Source organism: Cyprinus carpio, chromosome B18 (genome assembly GCF_018340385.1).
Source record: "Cyprinus carpio isolate SPL01 chromosome B18, ASM1834038v1, whole genome shotgun sequence".
Taxonomy (NCBI): Eukaryota; Metazoa; Chordata; class Actinopteri; order Cypriniformes; family Cyprinidae; genus Cyprinus; species Cyprinus carpio.
Genome location: NC_056614.1, coordinates 23113289 through 23137426, shown reverse-complemented (window position 1 = coordinate 23137426; position 24138 = coordinate 23113289). Strand labels below are relative to the sequence as shown.

Below are 24138 nucleotides of genomic sequence, written 5' to 3'. Positions count from 1 at the left end.
TCCTATACCTCAGTGGTTGACTTCAGCACAGAGTGGCTTCATCGCTTTATCTAGGCCATTGTAAATGAATGTGGCAGAATCTCTATTCTCAGGTGAGAATCTCATCTCTGTCAGAGATGAAAGAGTTTCAGCTTCATTTGAATTGCAAATAAGTGCCATCGTACTTCACTGGCAGCTTAAGTTATTTATGAAAGCTCTTTTTATGTTAGTTGTCAGCAGGCGTGGTCTTGTTGGGCCATGAATGGAAAATAACTATTCTGTGATCATTTAAACAGTACATATATTTTAACTGGTTTGGAGCTTAATTTAAAATATTTAGAGAAACTTTTTTCCATGTTACAGTGCCGAAGTGTACTCTGAAACTTGTAGTCGAAAGTTAAACAATTCTGCGATGTTAAATGAATATTGTTGTACATACAGGATGAAGATGATTATGCATGATTATCATTCAGCATACAATTATGGGAAATAGAATCGAAGCCTTTAATATGTTCAAAAATGATAAATCTAATCACTTAAAGATGCATATTTTAAGCATCATTCATGTTTGTACCACAAATAATATGAGACATTTATTAATGGTTTGGAGTCGTATGGATTACTTGTGAATTATTGTGATGTTTTTATCAGCTGTTTGGACTCTCATTCTGACAGCACCCATTCACTGTAGAGGACCAACTGGCAAGCATGTGAGGTAATGCTACATTCCTCTAAATCTGTTCTGATGAAGAAACAAACTTATTTACATCTTGAATGGCCCGAGAGTGAGTAAATGTTCAGCAAATGTATAATTCGCGGTAAATTATTCCTTTTATACTAGGGTTAAGTTTTAACATTATTTTTGCAACTTTAAATGCATTTGTTTATGTGCATCATTTAAAAAAAAAACTGCATGTAGGATTTTTTTTAATATTATATGTATAGTTTTAGATACAGTTTCTTTGCTGACTCACTTCTGCTACATAGCATGATGTAACAGTCACATGACATAATATTCACAAGTTTTATTAATCAACAGTTGAATGGTGTCGACTTAACATAGTTATACAAAAAAAAATTAATCTAATATTTAAAACATAAATCTGATCTCTTACAGCCACATAATTTGTGGCATCAATCATGTTTGTACCACAAACACTGTGGGATAACTTTTAAACAAAGTTTAATACTACAGGTTTAATACTTTATGAGCAATAATAATAGTGATGCTTGCCAAGTTTAAAGGTTATTAAAGCCGTAGTGTGCGACAAACCTTGACAGTCAATGCATTGCGTGATCAGGCGTTGAAAGTCAGATATTATTAGAATTCATATCCCTCCTTACAGCATCCATGTAATCAGCTTCTGCGACACGCTTCATCAGTTCAGTCCCCATACTGCTTATCAGGCGTTCATGGGTGGGACAGACCCCTCCGAGAAGAGACCAGTGTTAAGTCTCAAATCCCTTGTTTCTAACAGCTGTGCAGACCCCATCTGCAATATTATGAATCCTACTATCAAGACTTAGCTTGTGAATATTACTTAGGTCATGTGGATGCTTCTTTGTAATCTTCCTAGAGCTGTGGTTCTCAATCCTGGTCATGGCTGGAGTACTGTACATCTCAGATGCCTTCTAATCTAACATTACTAATCGGCTCATTAATAGAGGGTTCAAGACCTGAAATATGTGTGTCCAGTAAGTGCTGGTGGCCCTCCTGGACCAGATTTGACAAACACTGTCCCAAGACGTCTTTATACAGCTTAAGACTGCACAAAATTTGAAGGTGGGACAGAGTCTGCACAGAGCAAAGTTGTTTGCGAATACTGCACCAAAACATTAGTAATAGATAGTACTGACAGCTCTGACTTACCTCAGCCCTTAGTGCCTAAAGCGGTTTGGATGCTGCTGTATATATTTAATTTCTAATTTATAGTTTCATATTTTTATGTATAATTTAATTATTTCACATTTATACTTATAATTGAAGATTTAAGACAATATATTTTTAAATATCTGCAATATAAACCATTTTTTATTATGGTTATATTATATTTAAAAAATAAATATTTCTGCATCTCTAATTTGTTCGTGGATCATTAAAAGCCTGTGTAAAAACACATTTTCGTAGTATATGTGTAGCTTCAAATGCAGATTCTGTGCCGCCTCGCACCAGTACAAAAGGTGGAACAAATGTATTCTAAATGTAATTAATATTCATAAGTATTAATCAGCAGTTGAATGGTGCAGATTTAGCGCCCTTTTAACCAATCAGTTGCACATTCTGCGCTTAGGTCATGGAATTAATTAATATTCATGAGGCGAGCCTTCTCCCTCCTCAATGTCAAAACTGAACTGGCTTTTCTGAAGCGCGTCGCTCAGGAGTCTCGGCGTATACAGTTTATTTTGGTGCTTTTTTTTTTTAGAGCTTTCAAATGGATTTGCCCCCCAATTTATTCCAGGAAAAATATGCTTCTTTATTCATGAAATCTGTTGCAGAGCCGTATTGCGACGGTCTAACTGGATGTCGTTGAAAATGTAGATAACAATCTCACGAGAGTAAAAGTGTTCAGTGAAAGTGGAAATGCATGAGGGTGAGTTCATGTTTGTAATTACTGATGTTGCTTAATTGTTAATGAATGCTACTTTTGTCTTTGTAAATCTGATGGCAACATATTTGTGCGAATTTCAAACATGTTTTGAGAATAGGCTGTGTAATTTACATTACAGTAAAGCACTGTGGTTTTACCATGGTACTGTATATTGATGGTATCAGAATCATCATACTCTTTTTGTTTTTTTTTTGTTTTTTTATATATATAATTGTCATAATAGCATGTCTCCCTCTATTTAACTTGCCACAATTATTTATCAGTTATTATAAGCTTTATAAGTTTTCAGTGTCAACATCGATTTTTTTTTTTCACTATTAATCAAATTCAAATATGTGGAAAAAGTAAAATAACCTTCAATGCAATTTACGGCTTTTAAAAATGAATGCAACAATGGAACTTTAGATTTCAATTGTAATGGGTTGACATTTTACAGTGTAGGCCTATATTTACATTTACTCCAAAATACTGTAGCATTTTAATGGAACCATGGTAATACCATAGTGTTTTTTTAATCAAAGTTTGTCTGAATTAATTTAGCTTTTCATACATCCAGCTCATAACATCATTTAGAGGTAAAACAAAACTATTGCTTGGCTTTTCACTCTGGTTTTTGATCAGCCAGCCCAGAAAGCCTTCAGTAAATTTATATCAAACCAGGTTGAATGTCTGCTTTGACCACAGTCTGTATGTTGGTCAGAGAAAATACAGCAGATGTGGTGCTGAACAGACAGCTCTTCTATAAACCCTTAATCAAACCACATATCCTAGAACTGTATTCATGACATCATTCATCAAGTCATAATCTCCAATGGCTTGAAGAGGCTGATGCAGTTGGGTCATTCCCATTTATTTTAGTGAGAAACAACATCAAAAACAAGCAAGTTCTGTTTTGTGGTTTCAGTTGATTTTTCACACTCCCATCCTGTTTGATGAAATTACATAAATTGGTTTGATAAGTTAACTCTCAATACCTCATGTCATGAAAATCACACGTGATGTCCCTAAACACATCCTTGACCAACATGTACTGCAGTAATCAATGATGACAACTCACTGTTGAGCTTGAGCGCTGATTGCAAAATGTTCTGGGTTCAGATCTTAGGCTGGTGTCTTTTTACATTTTAATAAAACTTGTGAATTGGCAGCTCTGTATGTGTGGATCAGGAGTTTGGGAGCTTGTTAAATTTTATTTTAGGCTTGATGAATGTGACCTGAACATCCACATCCCACTGTGAACATCTTGTTTTCAAGGGCAGACAAATAACAGTATAAGCAGGTGTGAAGTAAAACAATGTGGTGTTAGAACAGTAATTACAACAAATTAGTAAGATGTTTGAATGTAATAATGCACATAATTATGAAAGCTGTTAAGACCTTGGTTGCATTTATATTTACCGGTAACTTTAACAGAACAGAGAGCTACCCTACAAAAAAAGTCAAAAGTTTGGGGTCAGTAAGAGACTGACTTGATTTATTTTTTAAAGAAGCGAATCATTTTATTCAGTAATTAAACATTTAATTGATCAAAATTGACAGTAAAGACAATTATAATGTTACGAAAGATAAATTTTTTTTTTTTCATCAAAGAATCCTGAAAAATATTAACACTGTTTCCACAAAAAATATTAATCAGCACAATTGTTTTAAAAATCAGTTAAAAATAATTGGCTAAATGTTTCTTGAGCACCAAATCAGCATATTAGAATGATTTCTGAAGCTTTGCATCACAGGAATAAATTACATTTTAAAATATATTTTTAAACCATTAATATTTCTGTTTTTACTGCATTATTGATCAAGTAACAACAGGCTTGTAAACCTGAGAGACCTCTTTTTACATTTTCGACATATCTGCTATCTGAGTTGTATTTGATTCATTCTTCATAGAGTATATCTTGTTAAGAAAAGTTCACTGAACGTTCAAGACCACTCCAAGATGCCCTAGACTTTGTAAACCTATCTTAATTTGTTTTCTTGCAGCCTTGGTTCTGCTCATCCTGATAGAGGAGGGTTTCGCACTGGCACAGAAAACTCAAGGTCAGTTTGAAGTGGGAACTCGCATGCAAAGCCACATGTGTGTGAGAGAGATTTTGAAAGAAATTGAAATGAAGATTTAATGAGTCTTTCCCATCTGTTTTGCTTTAATAACCATTACCTTTAATGTAGCTCATCTTATGTGTGTGTGTATCCTGTTAGCTTTGCCTCAGAATGTGGCTACTGAGGATAAGAAACCGGCTCACTGCGGAACTTTGATCCAGACGGCAAATGGAGGATCATTCAGTTCTCCAAACTACCCCAACACTTACCCACCAAACAAGGAGTGTGTGTACATCCTGGAGGGTATGAGTCTCACTTCCAAAAGCTTCCACAGATACCTGTCCTATTTGTTGCTTTGGTAAAATATGCATTGCATACATAACCATTCAAAAGTTTGGGGTTCTTGCTGAATTAAAGGATCAGTTCACTTGCAGAATAAAAATTTCCTGATAGTTTTCTCACACCCATGTCATCAAAGATGTTCATGTCTTTCTTTCTTTCTTCAGTCGAAAAGAGATTAAGGTTTTTGAGGAAAACATTCCAGGATTTTTCTCCATATAATAGACTTCAGTGGGACCCAAGAGGTTTCAATGCAGCTTCAAAGGGCTCTACACGATCCCAGGCGAGGAATAAGGGTCTTATCTAAAGAAACGATTGACTTTAACCACAAATGCTCTTCTTGCACTAGCTCTACCTCACGCATTATGTAGTCACAATCGAAAGATCATGTGTGACGTAGGCGGAATCGACCCAGTGTTTACAAAGCAAGGTGCAAAGGTAAAATTTTGAAGTTGGAAGAGAAAAAAAGATGTTTTTCACACTACTGTACCTTTTTGAATCAAAGTACACAGATGAAGAACTAACCACGTGTGACTTTTCCAACATGATTATGTCTTGCGTGAGGATGCACATGTGCATCTCAGATCCTGCGTAAGACAACCATTTGTAGTTAATGTATTTTTGTAGGGTTTTTTTTGTTAGAAAATTACAGATAAGACCCTTTTTATTTATTTTTTTTGTTTTTTTTTATTTTTTGGCTGGGATCATAAAGAGCCCTTTGAAGCTGCATTAAAACTGCAGTTTGGACCTTCAGCCCATTGTGTCCCATTGACAATATGGAGAAATAAAAACCTCAAAAACCTTCATTTCTTTTCGACTGAAGAAAGAAAGACATGAGCATCTTGGATGACATGGGGGTGAGTAAATTATCAGGGAAATTTTATTCTGGAAGTGAACTAATCCTTTAATACTTATATTCAGGAAGGATGCATTAAATTGATCAATAGTGACAAAAAAAGACATTAATAATATAAAATTTATATTACAAACACCGGTAAATGCTGTGTTTTCAACCTTATATTCATCAAAGAATCATGAAAAAAAGTATGAGTTTCCACAAAAATATTAAGCCGCACAACTGTTTTCAACATTGATGTAAGAAATGTTTCTTGAGCAGCAAATCAGCATATTAGAATGATCTATGAAGGATCATGTGAGTAATGATGCTGAAAATTCAGCTTTGCATCACAGGAATAAATTACATTTTAAAATATATTAAAACCATAACAATATTACTGTGTTTACTGTATTTTATTTATCAAATAAATACAGCCCTAGTAAACATAAGATACTTTTTCTCTCAACCCCAAACATTTGAACAGTGGTGTATATTTCTCAGTCGTGTTGTAACCTCTGTTTCTCATCCACATCAGCCCATCCACGGAAGAGAATCCAGCTCGTCTTCAATGACATCTACTACATTGAGCCGTCCTTTGAGTGCCGCTTTGACAATATTGAAATCCGTGATGGGCCGTTTGTTTTCTCTCCGTTGATTAATCGGTACTGCGGGGCAAAGAGTCCAGGAGTTGTCACCTCCTCCGGACGCTTCATGTGGATCAGGTTTACCAGCGATGAGGAGCTGGAGGGACTGGGCTTCAGGGTGGAGTATTCATATACTGCAGGTAAATGCATCTTGCAGATCTTCATGTATTTAGATCTTAGAATCTTTTAATTGAATGCCCTTTTTCTTAGTTCCCTTTGTATTAGTTTTATTGCATTAGATTTTTTTTTAATCAAAAACCTTTCTTGAGTCCAGATCCTGATTTTCATCTCCATATTGGGGGACTCTTAAATCCCATTCCAGGTAAACAGAAATTCTTATGTATGTAGTATGGGGAGGATGGTGGTTATTTCAAGGTGTTTGTCTACTTTCTGCTTTGGATAAAAGCTTCTGCACTGACTACTTATGTAAATGGCATTTTTCAAGAATCATAGATTTTATGATTTTACATTTCACATAAACGTTTGTGCACAAACTGTTAGTAAGTATTCGAAAATGTATTTGGGTCTATTGCAAATGTGTTTTAGATTTCTACTAACCCTTCTATCTAAACCTGATTTAGCAGCACATCCTTAAAAAAAAAGACTTTTTCTCAACAAAGCCGTTAAAGTACTTGAGATTTGATTTTTCAAAATGTTTTGCTGTCTATCGGAATGATATTTCACACACCCTCTTATTCAGTTGCTATGGTTACTGCACCCAACAAATATAAATGTAAATTCCATCTTTAGTGCATCAGTTATGTAAACTATGTAATTTATAAGTATTACTTTTCCCAGCTGCTGTCTGCAGACTCTTAGGTCTCTTCTCAAGTACTTGAAAGATATAAAGTTATAATATTTTAATGCTATAATGTTAATTTTATTGTCTTTGTTGTCTCTTCCCGTCAGACTGTCAGTTTGAAATGTCTGGATCAGATGGTATAATCAGATCTAGTCAAGTTGAGGAGGAAAACAAGGTGAAATCAGGGGAAGCAGTGGACTGTATTTGGACCATACGAGCTCCACCGATGTCTAAGGTTAGTGATGCAGCTGTGATGAAACATCTGTTATTATAAAATAAACCCCTCTATCAAAGTGTTCAATCAATATGCACAACATGACTGGCTTTTGTATTAAATATTTCAATTGAGTACACTTTAATTATTCTTAATTATTCATTTGAATATTTATTCATTTTAATTAATGGCTTTTCCCCATTATTATCCATGCTTTTAGAGCAGCTTAGTTTTGGCAAGAATCATAATTGTGATTATTTTGATATATATTGAGATCACAATCATCTACCACAATAACTTATTGACTTTAAAACATCATGCATTTATTGAACATTTTTTTTTAAAGATCTTGTCTTTTTAACAGAGGATTTTCTTGAACTTTAAACATAATTCAACTGAAAAACAAATAAAATAAAAAGAAGATAATTAAATAAAAGAAATAAAAAAATACTAATGCGTAAAAAATAAGTAATATTATGCACACATGCATTTAAAAAATATAAAAATTAAACATAATAAATACAAATAAACTTTAGATAAACTAATACTAAAGATATATACACATTTAAATAAATAAGGTTTTTTTTTTTTGTTTTTTACCAAATAAATAAATACAATTAAATGAAGAAATTATTTTATTATGTAAGAGGAAAGTCACTGTAGAGACATCAGTCTAACACAGATATTCAGGAAAAAGGTGGTCTGCGAAAATGAAGAATTATGCAGTTTGGCGGCTTGACAAAAATTTTCTGCAAAAGAATGCTGTGAGTGACCAATCAGAATCAGACAGTTTTTCAGATAGCCATAGAATAAAACTTTATATATATACTTACAGTGGCATTAACTCTCTTTGTCTCTCTATCACACCCACAGATCTATCTCCGCTTTCTGGACTATCAGTTAGAGAACTCAAATGAGTGTAAGAAGAACTTTGTTGCAATCTATGAAGGCAGTAATGCCATTGAAGATCTAAAGGCCAAGTTCTGCAGCACCGTTGCCAACGACATCACGCTTGACAACGCTGTGGGTGTGGTCAGAATGTGGGCCGACGAGACCAGCAGACTGAGCCGTTTCCGAATGCTCTTCACGGTCTTTGCTGAACGTAAGCACTAATCAACCTTTTTACATTCTGCAGTTTTTTTTCAAGTAATGCTTCATCCAGAATTGGAAATTCTGTCATTACTTACTCATCCTCATGTTGTTCCAAAACCAGATGCTGTTATTTATCCATTGAATGCAAAAGGAGATTTAAAAACTTAAAAACTTTAATTTTCAAATTCTGTACGTTTGAACTTTTTGGATGAAATTTTCCTTTTATCTTTTATCCTTTCTCTAGGAATACATTATAACTACAAAAAAAGATCTGTAACACACAAAAACATCTTTTTCTTACCAGAATATGTCAGAATGCTGTGCTTCAGTAGTTTTGCATGGCAAACACCTATGGAATGACCGGTGGTGCTGGATTTAGGTGCTAGATTTGTGAGATGTTATTTGTGTGGGCTGTATTGGTATTGAATCATCCATGTGGCTTGCGTCTCATTAAAAACTCTGTTTTGCAGCTCCATGTTTGGCCAACACATTCTTCTGTCACAGCAACATGTGCATCAACAACACTCTGGTTTGTAATGGTGTTCAGAACTGTATGTTTCCCTGGGATGAGAACAACTGCAAAGGTATGGTGTGCTTTCACATGCCAGTTTTTCAACCAGCTTTCTTCAGAATTTTAATGGATATTTTAGCATCAAAAATCTTTGTCCATAACTGTTTTGTCCCTCCTTCAGGGGTGACCTTATGTTCACTAAATTAATATTGCATATAAAGCACATAAAATTTATGTATGCTGAATTATTATTTTGTGAAGGATTGGACGTTGTGGGTTATTATGGAGTTCATAAATTCAGTTTTATTGTTATTGTTCTCATTTAGGTGGAGAAATCTTAATTTTTTTTTCTCGTGTTCTTCTGCTTTCTTTTGCCTTTGTTGTCCTTGTCTCTCTCAGAAAAGAAGTCTAAAAGTTTCTTCCAACACATGAGTAAAACTCATAGCACTGTGATTGGAGTGGCGTCTGGTGTGGTCTTGCTTCTTCTCATCATATCTGTATTTATACAGATGAAGCAGCCGAGAAAAAAGGTGACTATATCTAAATCACCATTTAGAAAGAGAAATTAACAGCCTCATACAGGGGTCAGAAATACACATAAATATTCTATATTTTTTCCAGCTTTATAAATGTTCTTTTTTTTCTATTCTATTCTTCAGCTACAAATATACATAAGCCATTTGTAGGTTGATTTCCCTGAAAAAAGCAAACACTGTGGCACTATCAAAACATTACCAGTGCATTTGTCTATTTGAGCTTCCTGACACAGCAATATTGACTCAGCCATTGGTGTGACTTTGTGCTGCTTGTTTGACCAATGGCAGGAGCTAGTTTTTGGAAAACCTTTATTTTTTGCAGTTTAAAAAAATGTCACTAGTTTGGAAAATGAAGTTCACATAATAATACAAGAAGTAATTAAACTGAATATTGATTATTTTTTTTTTATATACGGAAAAAATATAAATATATATGTAAATATATAAAAAAAATAATCTTAAGTAATATAACTACAGTTATATTATATATATATATATATATATAGAATTATATATATATATATATATTATTTTTTTATATATATATATATATATATATATATATATATATATTATTTTATATATATATATAATGTATTGTGTATTGACTAGTTTCATTTTCATTCGATTTGTTTTTTTTTAAACAAATCTTTTTTTTTTTTTTTTTAATAAATATTATATTTTAATAAGTAACTGGGGTAGAAAATAATGATCTCAATATTGTCCAAAATAATCACGAGTATGATTCTTGCCGGGACTAAGCAGCCTTACATGACAGCATGGATAATAATGCCAAAAATCCATTCATTAAAATTAATAATTGATTAAAGAATAATTAATTTACAAGTTCTTAATTTACATATTTAATACAAACATATTATGCATTTTTATTAAGCATTTTATTTAAAAAATTTTACAAAAATATTCTCTTAATTTTTTTTTTTTTTCTCATTGAATATCCTGTTATAATTAGAAGACCATGAAATTACACATGTAGAATGGGTTTTGAATGCCATTGTGCACTCACTTTAAAGATTTAAACTCTAATATTTGTTACGTGATACATGTGATGATACACTAATATTTAACATGCGTGAAAATGTGACGTTGTTAATGTGTATTGTGTGCTGCAGGTTTTGAGCCGTAAGGGTTTGTTCAGCGCTGCAGAGATGCAGGAGGTGCTGGAGCCTCCTCAGTATGAGCTCTTCTCCATGCGGGAAGCGGAGCTGCCGGAGGATCTGTCGGAGGAGCTGGAGAGTCTGCAGAAACTCCGCCGCTCCTCCAGCATGTCCCGCTGCGTCCACGAGCATCACTGTGGCGCTCCGAGCAGCGCCGCCTCCATCGTCATGGCAAGCAGAGCGCATCATCTCTCGCACGGCTCTGATGACATGAGTACGGTTGTTGGGGCCAGAGGCTGGGGCAGCTTCCACGGACGCAGGAGCAGCTCCCGCTCGCACCATTTCACGCACGACCCGCGCGCTCACGCTTACAGCGCCCAGAGTCTGAGAGAGGCACTGGAAGATGAGGAGCTGGGGCTGGAGGAACGGGTCATGGAGGAGATCGGCTACAATGATTTCATCAACCGTGGACGCAACGTCGTGATGGTACGTAATCATGCCAACCCTGTCCAACAGCGCTCCCTCTCTATGGACTTCTGAGTGGAGCGGAAGTCAGCTGACACTTTATTTGTCATGTAAAAATTCAATTATATAATGCATAGCTGTAAATGTTTGCTCACACCTTCTTTTATTATTTTACTATCTTATTTCAACGTTTTTCTCGTCGTTGAAACCTCCCTTGCCCTTCCTATACTTGATTTCAAGCCAAGTCCAGTATTTTTTTTTTTTATTGGTGTTATTCTCATTCCTCAAAACCAGATTATGTAGGTCAGGGCTGAAATTAAGTTTTTATCACACCTGCCAATGATGGTTAAATATCTCTTACTGGCCATAAAATGACATTTTGGATTATTTTTTGGCTCCTGATTCCTTAGTCATCAATCCACATTTTTGCATCTATTCATGACCAGCAGCTCATGTCTTTCTGTCACCATGAGCCGGTTTTCAACTAGAAGATTTTGTTACTGATAAATTCATTTTGATAGTTTAATGCAAAGACTTACACTACCATTCAAAGGTTTGGGGTACAGTAAAAACAGTAATATTCTGAAATATTATTACAATTAAAAGGACAGTTTTCTATTTGAATATATTTCAAAATATTATTTATTCCTGTGATGCAAAGTTGAATTTTCAGCATCATTACTCCAGTCTTCATAATATTCTGATTTATATTTACATTTAAAATTGTTTATGGTTGTTATGATTGTTGTTTTTGTTTGTAATTGTTAATTTTTTTGTGGTTATTTGATTAATTTTTAGTTTTTATTTTGTTTTTATGTAGAAATATTTAGTAAGATTATAAATGTCTTTACCGTCACTTTTGATCAATTTAATTTATTTATAGTGTATATATTGAGTTCTGGAGATAAAATCACTGAAAAATCATCAGAAATTGTTCTTGGTGAAGTAAAAGTTGTCAGATGGCTTGTGGATGATTTCATTAGTGACGGTTTGTGTGGAGATATGGGAGGAAGGACTGGATTGTGTCTATTTCTTTTCCCCTTTCTTTGAACCCATCTAATCTGATGTAGGTTGGATTGTGCTGTGGTGTTTGATGTTGTGGTTGTGTTTTTAATGCTTATGAGGTTTATTGAGGAGAGTAAGTCATTTCTAAAGTGCTGTTTATGACGTAGCCTCATGGGGATTACCAAGAGCTTTGTCATGTGAACACAATTCTGTGAAAATAAATATCATGTTTTAACAAAAATTACTTTCGCTATTATTTTTTCATTGGTCTAACAGCGCTCCCTCATATGGACTTCTGAGTGGATCGGAAGTCATAATTCAATAATATAATATACATAGGTGTGAATGTTCACATTTCTTTTATCATTTTACTATTTTATTTCAACATTTTCTCATTTCCTCCTTTTTGCGACCCCTTGAATCAGGGTTATTAAAGTAAATTAAAACCAAAACTAAAACCACAACCATTAAACCATTTTTATACACTCAAACATTAACTGAAATAAAAACGGAAACTTGACAGAAATAAAAAAGAAAAAAAAATTACTTGCGTTTATTTAATTTGAGCTAGTTGCCAAAGCAAATATCTTATTTTCATTTAGTTTAACTTGTACTCAAATAACTAAACCTGAAAAAAAAAAAACAATTAAATAATTATATAGACATAAACTGTAAAAATGACAAAAAACACATGAATGAACTTTAAAATACAATTACAAGAAAAACATAATATTAAAAAAATAAAAACTAATTCAAAATATCTTTTTAAAAACTATAATAGTAGCTCAATGATACAAAAATAACACTGCCTTGATTGGCCATTCATTGACTACTTTACTAAGGTAATATATAATTTTTTTATATTTATATCATTTTTTTTTTTTTTAATGTTCTTATTATATTAAAGAGGAACTCAAGGTCATGCTATATTGTGATCTGTATTTGCATGTTTATATTGCATATTCACAATATATCACATATTCTAGTAATTTAATCCTTAATGTTTAGTTACATTTTTTTTATTTTATTTTTTTATTTCATAAAAACATGCAGTGTTGATGTTTAAACATTACTGTTTCTGTCATTTTTGTTGTAGTATGAAGTTCTTCACATAAAAACAGCCCATAGACATTTATTTTTTATTATTGTTATATGTAATGTAAAATGCCAATTTTAATAATAAAAGAAACATACAGTAAATATGTAACCAGAAAACTGGAATATAATAGTAATTTCTTCAAAGATTTTTCTTACATTTTTCCTAAATGCACATGAAACCGCGCTCATAAATGACTTTGTCTGACATCACTGTGCAGCCAAAGGACATTTTTATGACCATATTATGACTGTAGACATAATAACCTTTATGTCATAAACCAAACTGTACAGAAATTCCATGCCCTTTTCCCCTCGTCTGGTTTTCTCTAACATATTTCAGATGTTTTGTGCCATTTTTCCATTTTTCATTGGTTTTGTTCATGTGCTTTTATTCTGAAGCCCTCATGTTTGTGTCATCTTGACCATTCATGCATGGTTTGTCATGTCACACTTTAGATAGTCACGTGGAGTTTTATTTTAAATTCAGTAAATCTCAGTTGTTTTCTTCATGCCTCACGGAGCCCTGTGTTACACATGCACATTTTTACTGTTTTTGTTACAGTAGCATATATTGGTCAGAATGACAGGATAGACTGAAAAAATGGACATAAACATACAGTATATGAGACCCTTAATGCATAGATTTATTGTCTTTTGACTGTAAAAACGGCTGTGTTCGTGATCATTAAAAGATCCCTTTGTCCAGTATTTATTACAGGAACAGTCATCTGAAGTTTAATGATTCATTGAAAGGCATTTGTCCAGTTTTACTGATTAGATAAATCTGCTGCTCTTAATTAATAAATCATAAAGATGCTACAGTTAAAATGCTATGCTGTCCTCATTTGAGTATATTTCTTTAATAAAATCTAGAAATCCGGTCTATTAACACAGACAAACTCTGTGAAATTAGGTCAGCTTCAGTGTTTGAGTCAGGAAGTTGCTAAAGGGAAATCCCAGGGCTGATCCCATAGACTATGTACTTTATGAGCATACTAGTTTTTGTAATCAAATGATCACTAAAACTGTAGTTTGTCATTGTTTTCAACATTATAGATAGCCAAATGCCTCGCTTAAAGTGTGTTAAAACTGTGTTTTGATTGATAAACATTGTATTTGGCATTAACACAGACATTAACACAAAGTAGAATTCTATTTAAATCCTTAATTATGTAAATATGATATAAATGAGGGGCTTTGGTTCTTTTTTTTTGCCACTAAAAAAAAAGTTAGCTTGCCTGATGGCGTTTTTATCACTTTTGATATCAACAAATTATATAACATTATTATGAGGGCCTTTGGTTCTTTTTTTTTTTTTTTTTTTTCACTCGTCACAATTGTATGGCCCTTGTAATACTGCAATAAACACCATTAACATAATGGCTAATCTACCACAACTGAAATATATCTTGATTTTATTATTCTTTTAGTTTTGGATCTGATTGTGTGCAACCTGAAACCAAAGGAATGTTCATGCTCTCGACATGTGACATGATCATCCTGTTCAGTACATATTTGACTGTTCTGTACTGAAGAACTTTATGATATCACAAAAGAAACATTTTACTAGCACGGCTCTGTGGCATACTTTGCTTTGTCATTGTTAGGTAAGAGATGAACTAGCAAAAATTCAGTCAAGTGTTCAGTCAAGAACTAGAAAAACTGGCTAATGGCTATACACAGATATTTATTAAACAAAACTGCAGTTGAACATCTTATATATCAAATATACAGTTACTATATATCACTCTTGTAAGTAAGGTAAAAGTATGGTTTTAAAATAATAAACGAATAATTTGTCTTTTCAAGACTCCACTATTGTTTTATGTATTTTAAGTAGACTACTGTTCTGCAGGCAGCAAAATATATAACATTTCCTATCAACGGTTATCACAAATATATATGTAAAAATAAATAGAAAACATTTAAGCAAACATATTTGTAAAAGAAAACTCATATGTTTTTACACACATAACATGTACATGATTTCTGTGATTTCATGATGGCTCATTTAACGATTGGTCAAAGAAGGCTTTTGCCATGAGAGGCATACGTTCCCCCAGCACGGCGTCTCTGAAATTGCGTCGTCTCCATGCGTACACAATACTGTTCAGAAAACCCTGGAGTGACACTGACAGCGCCTGTACAGCAGCACATGGGAGAAAATATTCCACGATTAAAATGTCTGTGAATAGCATCTGTTTCTATGAATCTCAAACTACCTTATACAAACAGTTCTGTAAACAAGAAGTTCATATTGAGTAACTAACTACTATACGTTTTAGACACAATATTGTTTTTTTTTTTTTTTGCTTTGTAACAAATCAAAAGTTAATGAATCAATGAGTCACTCGCACAGTCAGTCCCTTTTTTCATTTCAGAATAAATAAATTTTTTGGACAAATCGGTTAAGTGAATAATTCAACGATTCACTCATACAGTCATTCTTCAATGAATCAGTGTTTCTTTGAACAAATCGGTTAAGGGAACAATTCAATGAGTTACTCATATAGTCTGTCTCTTTTGTTCCTGAACAAAGCAACGTTTTTGCAAGTATCAGTTGAGTGAATTATTCAACGACTCAGTCATACAGACAGTCACTTGTTTAGTTCCTAAATGAATCAGCATTTTTGAATGATTCAATGTCTCACTCATGCAGCCACTTGTTTCATTTTGGAATGAACCAGTTTCTGAATGAATCAATTGAATGAATGATTCAATGACTCACTCATACAGTCACTCGATTCATTCCTGAATTAATCAGTGTTTTTAAATGAATCAGTTGACTTGACAATTCAATCACTTACTCATAAACAAAGTCACTTGTTTCGATCCTTTACCAATTAGCGTTTTTGAACAAACTGGTTGAGTGAACAATTCAACGACTTACTTATACAGAAAGTCACTCATTTAGATCCTGAATGAATCAGCGTTCTTAAACGAATTGGTTGAGTGAACAATTCAACAACTTACTTATACAGAAAGTCACTCAATTAGATCCTGAATGAATTGGTGTTTTTAAACAAATTGGTTGAGTGGACAATTCAGTGACTCATTGATAAAGACAGCAACTTCAGTCAATTAAAAATCTCCACTACTGATGCAAAGATGCATTAATAATGTATAATCTTACATAAATACTTAATCATTTATTACTATTTTACATATGTTCTGCTTTAGAAAACATGCTTTACCTGTATGACAAAGAGAGGGAAGAGAGGTTTTATCCTAGGTTGTGCGAAAGACAGACAGATGAGAAGCAGAGCTGAAAAAATTAAACATATCATTTAATATCCTTTTAGGTAAATACATATAGACATATTGTATATGTGTAGCATTTGAGAACGTGTGTGTTATTGTACTGACCTGGTACCCAGCAGAAAATGATAACAAGGATCATATATCGAGCCGAAGGCCAAATCCCACCTGGATGTCTCTGTATCCTTGAGATCAGGCTTGTGTTCTCATAGCGCCTATAAGAGCTCTCTAACTTACAGTACACCACCTACAGGGTGAGAGATGCGTATTACAGGAGATTCTTTACATAAAACACCTACAGTGACCAGAAGTATCTGGACACTACAAAAGTCTAAAATATCAAACCATGTGGTATTTATTTTAAAGACACCATTGCAAAACATAACATGCAGCCCCTATGGATTTTTATGGTAAGTCACACTGATGAAATATGTGTTAAATGATGTGATTTGTGATTACAATTATTCATAAATTTGTGTGCACTCACTGTGCAGACGATGATGACTGTCAACACACTGCTCAATGTGAAAATTTGAATGAACTTAGCATGAGCTGCATCCTGTTGGACAAAGGACAGCATGATGGGAACAGCTTCAGAGGGCGATTTAGCTGAACTCGTTTTATGGTGCCTGACTGTAATCATTTCTTACCACTGTTATGCAAGAGTCATTTGTGAGATGCAGGAAGAGAATGCAGCTGCAAAAGAAATCAGACAAAAATGAAGTAAAATGACACAGATATGTACGTACTGATGCTCACATACAGAACAGACACTCTTTCTTACCTGTTGCAGAACCTGGCGGTGGATCCACTGCTGACGGTTGGCATCTGTGCTGGCGTAACAGTAGCTTCCATATAATGGACGGTACGAATGTAGATAAAGTATCCAATTATTGGTACAAGCCTAAAGCAATGATATGTAAAAATACAGATCATTACATAAACACTGCAAAAAAAATTACTGCAAAGCAATACTTTATCATATTTACAGTTTTACATAAGTCATATTTAAATGCATTTATGAAAGCAAAACTGGAACTACTCACCACGCAATAACATAGGTCAGACAAAACCTCCTCCTTCTGAGTGATAACTGTGCTAACTGTGAATGCAAGAAACATTAGTACAATAGAAGTAGGAAAACAAATATATGCATGTATATAATCATGTATATTGTGTGTATATATATATATATATATATATATATATATATATATATATATATATATATATACACTGCCGTTCAAAAGTTTGGGATCAGTAAGATTTTTAATGGTGTCTCGTGGTCATCAAGGCTGTATTTATTTGATCAAAAATTCAGATTTTTTTTTTTTTTCTGTGATCAAAGCTGAATTTTCAACATCATTCCTCCAGTTTTCAGTGTCACATGATCCTTCAGAAATCCTTCTAATATGATGATTTATTATCAGTGCTGGAAACAGTTGTGCTGCTATATGGATTCTTTTATGAAAACTTAAAAAGAACAGCATTTATTTAAAATTAAAATATTTTGTAAAGATTTTATTTTTTGTTATTTTATTTTATCAATTTTTATCATTTTTGCTGAATTTGATTATTCATTAGTTTTAATTAATGTAAGAAAAAAAATGTACTGACTCCAAACTTTTGAACGGTAGTGTACATGGTATCAAAAGTTTCCATTTTGAATAAATGCTGTTTTTTAAATATTATATTCATAAAAGAATCCTGAAAAAAGTATCACAGGTTCCAAAAAACATTAAGCAGCACAACTGTTTCCAACACTGATAATAAATCAGTATATTAGAATGATTTCTGAAGGATCATGTGACATTGAAGACTGGAGTAATAATAAAATAAAAATAAAATTCAACTTTCCATCACAGGAATAAATTACATTTTAAAGTATATTAAAATAGAAACTATTATTTTAAATTGCAATAATATTTTACAAAATAACAGGGTTTTTTCTGTATTTTTGATCAAATAAATTTCAGCCTTGATGAGCACAACTAATTGATAGACTCATTATAAAATATCTTAATGTCTTAAGCATTTACTGTAAAATTGTTTTGTTAGGTAACTTTAAAATGTGGTATCACCTAAATCGGTGTTTTTTTTGTATCATTGATAGTTTTGTTAATATTATGAATGAGATTTTTCTTTTTTCTATTTTCACTTTCTTTTTAAAAAATATTTTGATATAGTTATATAGTAATTTTTATTTATTTAGTTTTACTTTGCTTGCTTAAAATTAAACTAGAACAAAAGTGAGAAATGTTGGAGACTAGCTAAAATAAAATAAGAATTTTTTTTATTTTAAGTAAAAATGTTTTTTTTTATGGTTTTAGTTTTAGCTGATAATTACACTAATCGAAATTATCAGGTTTTGAGTTAAATATATATATAAGACTGAACTACTGATTTTAGTGATCTCAAGGGTTCAGTCAGGTAGAAACAACTCCTGGGGTATTTCTACGAAATGCACTGAACAGAGTTAATTGTATGTGACTAAATAAAGTAAATGCGGGAGGAATGTGGCACAACCTGACAGTTCTCAGACTCTGCCAAAGTGCTACGTCTGCAAACATTCATACCTGCTGTCATGTTAGGTAAAAGTTACAATGATTTGATTTATAAAACAGTGACGGAGAGTGCTGGAGAGTGAATGTTTATGAGCAGAAACCCTGCTCACCTGGGTTTCAAAGGCTTCCTGCACTGGTTTTTCCCTCCATCCTTGAAACGCATGCGCTGACTCACAGGCATAAATGATGACAAGCAGAAACGAGACGCAGTAGAAGGCCTGAGGAGACACAGATTGTTAATGCTTAAACTACTGAAGTTCGTCACAGCTGCTGCACAGATCCACAGCGAAGTGTTTGGACACACATGACTGACTTTGTTTGACTTAAACAAAAAAAGTTTGACACTTCAGTTTAAAGGCTTTTGCTGCATTGCTTCAAATTAGTTTAAAAAATATGAAATGTGCATGAATTAATGTAGAATTCTGCCATTTATTTATATATTTAAATGTTATGTATATTTTATATATATATATATATATAATTTAAACCAATCTTATATACATGTATATTATATATTATTAATATATTATTTACATAAAATATACACTACCACTCAAATGTTTGGAGTAAGTATGATTTTTTAAAAAAATCATATATTTATTTAGCAAAAAGTCACAGTAAAATAATTTATAATGTTACAAAATATTTCCTTTTCAAATAAATGCTGTTCATTTACACTTTATTCATTAAAGAGTCCTGGAAAAAAATTATAATATTTACGTATCATGGAAATGTATTTTCAACATTGATAATAATAAGAGCCATTATTTATAACTAAGCACCAAATCAGCATATTAGAATAATTTCTGAAGAATCATGTGACACTGAAGACTGGAGTAATGGTGCTGAAAATTCAGCTTTGATCACAGGAATAAATTACATTTTAAAATTGATTAAAATAGAGAACACTTCTTTAAATTGTAATAATATTTCAACTGTTTTTGTTGCATTTTTAAACAAATAAATATAGACTCTGTGAGCATAAATAATACATCTGAGTCAGTCCAAACTTTTGACTAGTAGTGTATATAAAAATGGCATTTTATAATATGTGCCCAAACATCTGACTGTGTTTTAAGCATTATTAATAAACAGTTCCTTTACTGTGGTGACCTCTCAGTGGGTTTCCTCCTGTAAATAATACACTCATGTTTTTACTGTACTACTGTGTCAAATGAGGTTTTTACAGGGCAGTGCATGACTCAGTGTTCTATACAGACGTGCATGCATGTGGCTCTTCAACTGTTTTATGGTGACACACAATAATGCAGAAAATCTGCAAAGCACTGAATAAACATCTAGTGTGTAACTCTACACCAACATCTCACTGTTACAGAGATGTTCATTTTTTAGCCGCTCAAGGAAGTCGTTGCATAACAAGGCCATTATTCAGCAAATGCATGGTGCAGTAGTGTGAGTATCCTCAGCAGCGGTTGGAGATGTTAACAATTACTTTCAGCTATGAATAATTTCATGTTTCAGTGTCAGCGGTTTCTCACCAAAGACAAAGGCAATCCATAGTTGCACATCTCTCCACTGAACGACCAAATTTTATGGGGTAAATTAATTATGGCTGTGATCATCAAAACAAGCGATGCCAGGAAATCTGCCAGTGTCAGCTGAAGAAGAGGCTTTGCCTGTAACACAAGAGCAATGACAGAGAAACATTAAAACATGAAGAACATGCTGCATATCTGCAAACGAAGAGGCCTGAAGAAATGAGAAGAAATATTTTTACAAATGTTTTGGTGAACTTTGCAAAGAAGTGTGTGATACTGAAGAAGAGAGCTGTATGCAGTGACATTATCAGATTTAGTTTTCATTCTCAGCCTGTGTCTGAGTGCACTGGCCCACTGTTAGCCAATATTGACCATCACTGTTGACTTTTGCAGCAATAGTGGGGAATGTATGTACTCTAAATGTGCTTCAGCTGGGGAATGTAGATCCATCAAATTCTGCCTCATTACAGTCGGTTTGTCCACTCAAAAATTCAGATTATCTGCGGGAAAATTCCAGGCAGCCGTGGCCTAATGGTTAGAGAATTGGACTTGTAACCAGAAGGTCGCAGGTTCGAGTCTCGGTGCTGGCAGGAGTTGTAGGTGGGAGGCAGTGAATGAACAGCGCTCTCTCCCACCCTCAATACTCATGGCTGAAGTGCCCTTGAGCAAGGCACTGAACCCCCAGATGCTCCCTGGGCGCTGGATATATAGCTGCCCACTGCTCCAGGTGTGTGTTCACTTCTCACTGCTGTGTGTGTGCACTTGGATGGGTTAAATTCAGAGCACCAATTCCGAGTATAGGTTACCATACTTGGCAAAATGTCAAGACTTTCTTTTTTTTTTTCCAAGTAGCCATTTTATGTGCCTGTTAAGAGGAAGCATTGTTAAAAAAATGTACTGGTAATTTTTTGCCAGGACATTATCAAGTATTTTTATGCATATTTCTGTTAACCCTAAAACACAATGCAATGCAGTGCAAAATTCAAAACACAGGCAAAACATCTGTATAAAATAACACATTTCTACATTACTTTTTTTTTCAGCATGGTGGCTTGATCAGATTTGTACCCCAAGATGGAATTTCTCTACTGCATACAGATCAGGGTTATTATAGCTAACCAAAACTGAAACCATCAAAAACCATCCTTTTCCTTAAAATAAAATAAATATTAAAAAGTTTATTTCAGCTATTAGCATGATATCCTAAAAAAAGTTTAAAGTTTGAGTTTTTTATATATATTTTAATATATTTCTTTCCCTTCTCCGTCTGTGTGACTCACCTGTTCATTGAGATGCCTTCTCTTTATGATGGAAACCACAATGACCGAACAACTACCTATCAGACTGCAACAGAAAGAAAACGTGGTTAAAATAATAAATCTAGATCCCATACAGCTAACACTGAGTGCAGCAATGTGATAAATGTAATCAACAACAACCACGCATGAGACACAAGTGAAGAATTCTACTTTCTCTATCTCTGTCCTGGTCTCTTGAAAAGTGGTAAGCTGCAAAAGCAATTATTTCTGTCTCATCTAACACTTACATTTAGTTTTGTCAGGTCTTCTGACTTAAATAACATCAATTATTTTTGACGTTACCACATTAACCACACTAGTTAAATTTATTATTCATTTATTAAAAACATTGCTGTGGTTGCTCACAAATCTGTTAACAGACAAGACACAATATTGCCATAAACAACATAAAATGCCACAGAAAACACTTTAATTTGCATGATTAAGAACAAAAATAAAGTAACATCTAAATGTTAATGTGATGGTTTGTGCTGTGTTAAATTTAAAAGGACTCATACTTTAACAATATTAAACATAATTTTAATAGCAAATAGAATTTGTATAAATACTGACTCATTGTTTCAGTAAAATATAAAGACAATTAATATTTTTTACTTCGAAAAACATGTCTGTTTTATAATTAAATGTAATATATTGTCTTTTAAATAATATCATTGTTTTATGATAGGAAAAATTACTATTATCCCATCAAATGGTAATATTGTTGTATGTTTACATTTCTTTTTAAATTAGCCTACTAACATGTTTACAGTTCAACACGACGGACCCTGCAGGAGACAGATTGGGTTTTCCTGTTATATCACACGTAAATTCCTAAAATCCTTACTTCACTTTTCATAAGTCACATTGCGAGTCAGACGAGTTACTAACTCTCAAATCAAATGCATAACTTCAGCTGCAAATAATGGTTTCTCTTTGTGTGTTCCTTTAAAGCAACAGATCGCAAGCTCATCCTAAAACAACGAATAAACGTGAAGTATTTCTCACCTTAAACTTAAAGTCGAGATGTAGATCCAAGATAAAATAGTAGTCTGTGTAAGCAATCAAGACGAAAATAAACTGCATTACTATGTTAACTTTAGGCTGTATTGTAATAATAAATGAAGTGGAAGTTTGACAGTCATGAAAGTATCTCTAATTGTGATTACCTTATCTTCATCGCCTGATAGGCTTGATCCACCGCTTGAATTCATGATGAAGAGATTTATTCCGTGAACTACATGCCAGCTCGTTGTTTGCTGTGTGTTCTGTCACGAACAGCAGCTGTCTGTCTGACTCCCGCCGTCTCACCTGGACGTTGAACCTCTGGTCACGTGACGTCTGTCGTCTCACCTCACCTGTGCTGGTGCAGCTCCTCTCATTTCTTTCATAACCCTGTATTTGCGGGTAAAACTGTGTGTGTTTTACCTTACAGAGCTTGTGCAGGTGTTGTGTGGTATGTTTCACCTTGGAGATACAACATAAAACTCGACCTCCTTGATAACACTTTATAATAAATATTAGCTGATAAACATAAATCATTCTTAAATGGCTACTTAATGTTTATATAGCCTACACAGCAGTGCTTCTCAAAGTCCGGACCCGGATCCGCCTCCAGTATTTCAAGAGCACTAATTATATTTCCTACTTTGATAAACGCATGTTAAACTTATAAATCATTAGTTTAGTTTTTAAATGTCTTTTTGGAGATGGTATAAATGAAAGCAAAGGCCAGATACTGAAACTTTGCCTTCATGACATGTGTTGTCATGACATCCAGTGAGCATATTTGGGTGACATTTGCTAATATGAGTTTTTTTTATTATTTTATTTTATTTTATTTTATTTTATTTTATTTTATTTTATTTTATTTTATTTTATTTTATTTTATTTTATTTTTTTTCAGTTTTTGTTATCACTTAGATTATGGCCATTTGATTTCTAGCAGTGTCCAGTGTTTCCATTAGATTGAGTTATTTGTGGCGGCTCTTCTTTATCAAAACTGAGCCACAAATAGATTTTCCAAAAGGCTGAATAAACTGAGCACGGCAGTTTTTCAAAATTAATATGCAGCTCGGATGTGTTTATATGTATGTATCTTTGAAAAGAACTCAAACTCTCTTTTATGAGATAAATTTAACATGTAAATTAATTGTTTTGCCACTTTTACACTTGTTATTAATGTTTTTTGAATGCAAATTTATTTAAAAAAAAATGCTTATTTGTTAT

The 24138-nt window shown here is 33.3% G+C and overlaps 2 protein-coding genes across 3 annotated transcripts; one reads left to right on the top strand and one right to left on the bottom strand.

Annotated features, from left to right (window-relative positions):
- Positions 1-2139: 2139 nt before the first annotated feature.
- On the top strand, positions 2140-11840 carry LOC109108818 (neuropilin and tolloid-like protein 2). Its single transcript, XM_042744438.1, has 10 exons — positions 2140-2570; positions 4572-4628; positions 4788-4931; positions 6341-6589; positions 6724-6771; positions 7359-7486; positions 8339-8567; positions 9028-9141; positions 9468-9598; positions 10738-11840. The coding sequence occupies exons 1-10, from the start codon at positions 2561-2563 to the stop codon at positions 11260-11262; spliced, it is 1635 nt and encodes a 544-aa protein (XP_042600372.1). The 5' UTR covers positions 2140-2560; the 3' UTR covers positions 11263-11840.
- Positions 11841-15106: 3266 nt separating this feature from the next.
- LOC109109731 (transmembrane protein 116-like) lies at positions 15107-23287 on the bottom strand. 2 transcript variants are annotated; one of them, XM_019122797.2, is made up of 12 exons: positions 23079-23287; positions 22918-22961; positions 21892-21955; positions 20612-20749; positions 19223-19330; positions 17595-17650; positions 17333-17452; positions 17199-17244; positions 17036-17107; positions 16657-16795; positions 16485-16555; positions 15107-15431 (listed from the first exon to the last, which is right to left on the bottom strand). In XM_019122797.2, the coding sequence occupies exons 1-12, from the start codon at positions 23121-23123 to the stop codon at positions 15288-15290; spliced, it is 1047 nt and encodes a 348-aa protein (XP_018978342.2). In that variant the 5' UTR covers positions 23124-23287; the 3' UTR covers positions 15107-15287. The 2 variants fall into 2 exon arrangements, with proteins under 2 accessions (XP_018978342.2, XP_042600374.1); XM_042744440.1 differs by lacking the exon at positions 22918-22961 and having other exon boundaries at positions 23079-23285.
- Positions 23288-24138: the final 851 nt, after the last annotated feature.

Bases quoted from the DNA above. Each gene is read 5' to 3' on its own strand.
- LOC109108818 (XM_042744438.1), top strand. The intron at 4,932-6,340 runs GTATGAGTCTCA...CATCCACATCAG, and splicing joins GTGTGTGTACATCCTGGAGG to CCCATCCACGGAAGAGAATC. The intron at 9,599-10,737 runs GTGACTATATCT...TGTGTGCTGCAG, and splicing joins TGAAGCAGCCGAGAAAAAAG to GTTTTGAGCCGTAAGGGTTT.
- LOC109109731 (XM_019122797.2), bottom strand. From the start codon at position 23,123: ATGAATTCAAGCGGTGGATCAAGCCTATCAGGCGATGAAGATAAG. The intron at 20,750-21,891 runs GTGAGTCACACA...CTTGTGTTACAG, and splicing joins GAAGGCATCTCAATGAACAG to GCAAAGCCTCTTCTTCAGCT. The intron at 15,432-16,484 runs GTAAAGCATGTT...GCTGCTGTACAG, and splicing joins TCCCTCTCTTTGTCATACAG to GCGCTGTCAGTGTCACTCCA.